The sequence below is a fragment of the Elephantulus edwardii genome, unplaced genomic scaffold (assembly GCF_000299155.1).
Source record: "Elephantulus edwardii isolate Elephantulus edwardi_28Jun2011 unplaced genomic scaffold, EleEdw1.0 scaffold00152, whole genome shotgun sequence".
Classification (NCBI taxonomy): Eukaryota; Metazoa; Chordata; class Mammalia; order Macroscelidea; family Macroscelididae; genus Elephantulus; species Elephantulus edwardii.
Genome location: NW_006399902.1, coordinates 6,536,483 through 6,540,357, shown reverse-complemented (window position 1 = coordinate 6,540,357; position 3,875 = coordinate 6,536,483). Strand labels below are relative to the sequence as shown.

The 3,875-nt window shown below is 35.9% G+C and overlaps 1 protein-coding gene across 3 annotated transcripts in view; it reads right to left on the bottom strand.

Annotated features, from left to right (window-relative positions):
• The window catches only part of CASK (calcium/calmodulin-dependent serine protein kinase (MAGUK family)), a 428,386-nt gene that overhangs the window by 153,551 nt on the left and 270,960 nt on the right, over positions 1 to 3,875 (bottom strand). For all 3 annotated transcript variants that reach the window (XM_006894975.1, XM_006894973.1, XM_006894974.1), the window contains exon 7: positions 1,290 to 1,373. In XM_006894975.1, coding sequence (XP_006895037.1) covers positions 1,290 to 1,373 — 84 coding nt within the window. The remainder of the gene's footprint in view (positions 1 to 1,289; positions 1,374 to 3,875) is intronic.

Below are 3,875 nucleotides of genomic sequence, written 5' to 3'. Positions count from 1 at the left end.
CTGAGGCTCCGTCTAACTTACTTTGGACATGTTGTGAGGAGAGACCGGTCCTTAGAGAGGGACATCATGCTTGGGAGGGTGGAGGGACAGCGCAGGAGCGGAAGGCCCTCTACGAGGTGGATTGATTCAGTGACTGGGATAATTGGGATGGGAGTGTCAGAGACAGTGTGATTGGCACAGGACAGAGAATAGTTTAGGGCTGTTGTACATAGGGTCGCTATGAGTCACAGGCGACTCGACGGCACATAACAACAACAACAACAGCCTAGTAAAATGGATTGTTTCCCATGATATCTAAACACTGGTGGCATCAAGTTGAGCATGACTCACAGTAACACTTTGAACAGCTAGTCTGAGTCCTGTCCTATCCTGTGCCGTCTCATTGCTGAAGTCATTGTGTCAATTCATCTCATTGGCAATCTTCCTCTCCTTCACTGACCCTGCATCTTTCCAAGGAAAGCCTCTACTAGCTGCATGTCCAAAGCATGTAAGAGGAAGCTCCACCATCTTTGCCTCCAAGGAGACTCTGGCTGTACTTTTTCTAAGACACATCTGCTTGTTCTTTAGGCAGTCCACAGGATATTCAGTACTCTTTTCCAGCACCACAACTCAAAGATATCTATTCTTCTTCTATCATCCTTATTCATTGTCCAGCTCTCTGATGTGTAGCAGGTGAGAAAACCATGACCTAATTTTGGTGCACCTTAGTCTTCAAATGGACACCATTGCTCATTATTTTGGAGAGGTCCCTGACAGTGGACTTGCCCAATACAATATGTCTCTTGATTTCCTGAATGCTGGTACCAAGGTTGTTGATTATTTCAAAAAAGATGAAGTCATCGGCAATTTCAATCCTTTCTCCGACTATGATAATGTTGACTATTGGTCTAGGGGGTTGCAAAAGGATGGAAAGTAACTGAAATTGATTCCTGTGTTTGTTGTAGCACATGACTTAGTATCTACTATATTTCTGAAGGTAATAGGATGAGTAAATGAGTGAGGCTTTCAGTATTATTTAGGGACAGGTAATAGATTATATCGTTTTCTTGTCTCTTGATTTAAAGTACTCTTTTATTAAAAAAATGGATTGTTAGATTCATATTAAAGATATTTCCACAAACAATTAGATTTTTAAAAACTCCAAATCTTATGAACTTGATGGTAGTTTTTATAAATGAGGATTTATTTTAAGGAAAACAATGGCCCAAACTAAGATATGGTTACGGACACTGAAATATAATAAAAACTTACTAATCAGCTGTTTGTTTTTGTGAATTTCTTTAATTTACCTTTAGTTTCCTCCTTGCATTGAATTTTCTCAGTTGCTCCACTGTTTCTGGAAGATGAATCTTGTAGGCATAACGATCTCGCTCCTAAAAACGAAGATAATGAACATATATAACCATTTTTAAAAGTGACGATTATTGTAAAACAAAAAATAAAGCCCAAAATTTTAAATATAAGACTAATTAACTATAAGTTAACTTTAAGAGAATGAGGATTAAAAAAAAAAGAGAATGAGGATTTTATTCCATGACATAGGTGAATGTTCTCAAATGAGAACATAATAGCCAAAAATGATAGTATAATTATATTTTGGTTTTGGCATAATGAAAGGATGAAATATTAAGTCCTATAATTCATATATATATATAATTAAAATATTTAATCCTAATTATTAGAAAGGTATACGTTATCTATGACATGACATTATAAAGTAAAATGAAAATTATAGGTATGGCAATTGACAATCTGGAACAAGATAAAGTCAACTGCGGGGGAGGAGGAGGAAAACGTGTATCAATGAATGAAGAACCATCTTTCTGTAAACTTTCACTAAAATAACAATTTAAAAAAAGAAAATATCAAAATGGCTGTACTTAGACAAAGAAACAATATTATGACCTCTATTAATTTTTTAAGAAACATCACTTTGGAGGCAAAAAAAAGGGTCAAATCAATGTCATGAAACAATGTGTATGGACTGTTTGAATGGAAAACCAAATTGTTCTGTATACTTTAATTCAAATCAGAATGAACATTTTAAAAAAAAAAACTAACTCCACAATTGATTCACCATTCATTCTGTATTTTCAGGAATAACTGGACTACAGATATCAGAATCTTACAACTAGAACACACCTGTCAAGGTCACTTAATTTTGTTTTCCTCTGCACGATCCCTTTCAACCCTTGTTGATTGATCACTGCGTTTGACCTCTGCCAGTAGGAAGCTCACTACTTGATGGAAACCAAACATAATTTTAAGGAAGTCTAGTTTTGAGAGTATCTCTTTTCATCCTGGACCGAAGCCTGGCTTGTTTGGATTAACTCTGTCTTTAATGGGCAACACATAATAAACACAATTATCTCTTCAAATGAACAACCCTTCAAAAGTTAAGGGATCATGTTTCAACTATCTCTGAGATAATGTTTTCAATTGCCTCAACTACTGTTTAGGTATATTTATAAGCTTCTTGTCATTCTTTGCATCTCCCTCTGATTCTTTGACAACTTGTTGATGCCTTATATGCTGTAAGCATTAATTTAATAAATATTTACTGAGAGTCAACCTCTGAGACACATAGATACATAGATAGATAGATGATAGATAGATAGATAGATAGATAGATAGATAGATACACACACACAGAATATACAGTAAATAAAATTGATAAAAGATTCCTGCCCTCAATAGCTCATAATTATAGTGGCAGAATATGAGGAAACACAAACATTAAAACAATAAATTATAGAGTATGTTAAAATCCCAGTCAATCCCACTGCCATCCCGTCAACTTCTGACTCACAGTAGTAACCCTCCATCAATCTCAATCTCTTTTCCACCTATCACATGGCTTCAATTGCCCCACTAGCGAGAAACTATTTTGACATTGAGCTTCAATTCATATTGTAGTGTGCAGACTTTGACCTTCTGCGGCAGATGCTTCAGGTCCTCCTCAGTTTCAACAACCAAGGTTGTGTCATCTGTATAACTCAAGTTGTTAATGAGTCTTCCTCCAATTCTAATGTCACATTCTTTCTTATAAAGACCAGCTTCCCAAATGATCTGTTCCTCATACAGATTGAAAAGGTACAGATATAGGATGCATCCCAGACCCAATCCTTTCTTGATTTTGAACTATGCAGTGTTTGCCTGTTCTGTTCTGACGACTGGTTCTTGAGCCAAGTATAGGTTTCCCATGAACACAATCAAGTACTCTGGGATTCCCATTCTTCTCAAGGTTAGCCGTAATTTGTTGTGATCCACACAGTCAAATGTCTTTGTGTAGTTAATGAAACACAGATAGACATTCTCATAAAGTGTAGAGTTACTAAAAATTTAGAGTTGCAATGAAATTAAATGGACTTAACAGCAAAGTTTCACTGGTTTTAACTGAGTGTCAAACTGATAACCAAAAGGTAAGCAGTTAAAATCCATCAGCTACCCCTAGGGAAAAAGACGAGTAGTCTCCACTTAGAAACAAGACACAGGGTCACTATGAATGAGAAGGATGGCAGTAGGCTTTATCTATAAAAATGTTCCAAAAAAGCAATATGAATGGCTAGAATGTAAAACCCACAGTATTTTAGGAAAAGAATGCCTGAACATCACGCTCTCCCCTACAAAGGTACTCTCTTAAGTGAGGCCACATCAATATTAAGAAAATATACTTTGGGGTTGGTGTGATTGGTAAGAAAATATATTTGTCTCATGACTCACTAATTTTGCTGGTAAGTATTTATCCTAGAGAAATGAAAACCTGTATTTTCACAGCAGCTTCTTAGCAGGAAGGAGTGTGTTAGCCAAAAACTAAAAAGAAAAAGTACCCAATGTCTTTCCCAGGGTGAATGGATAAACAAATTATTTATATG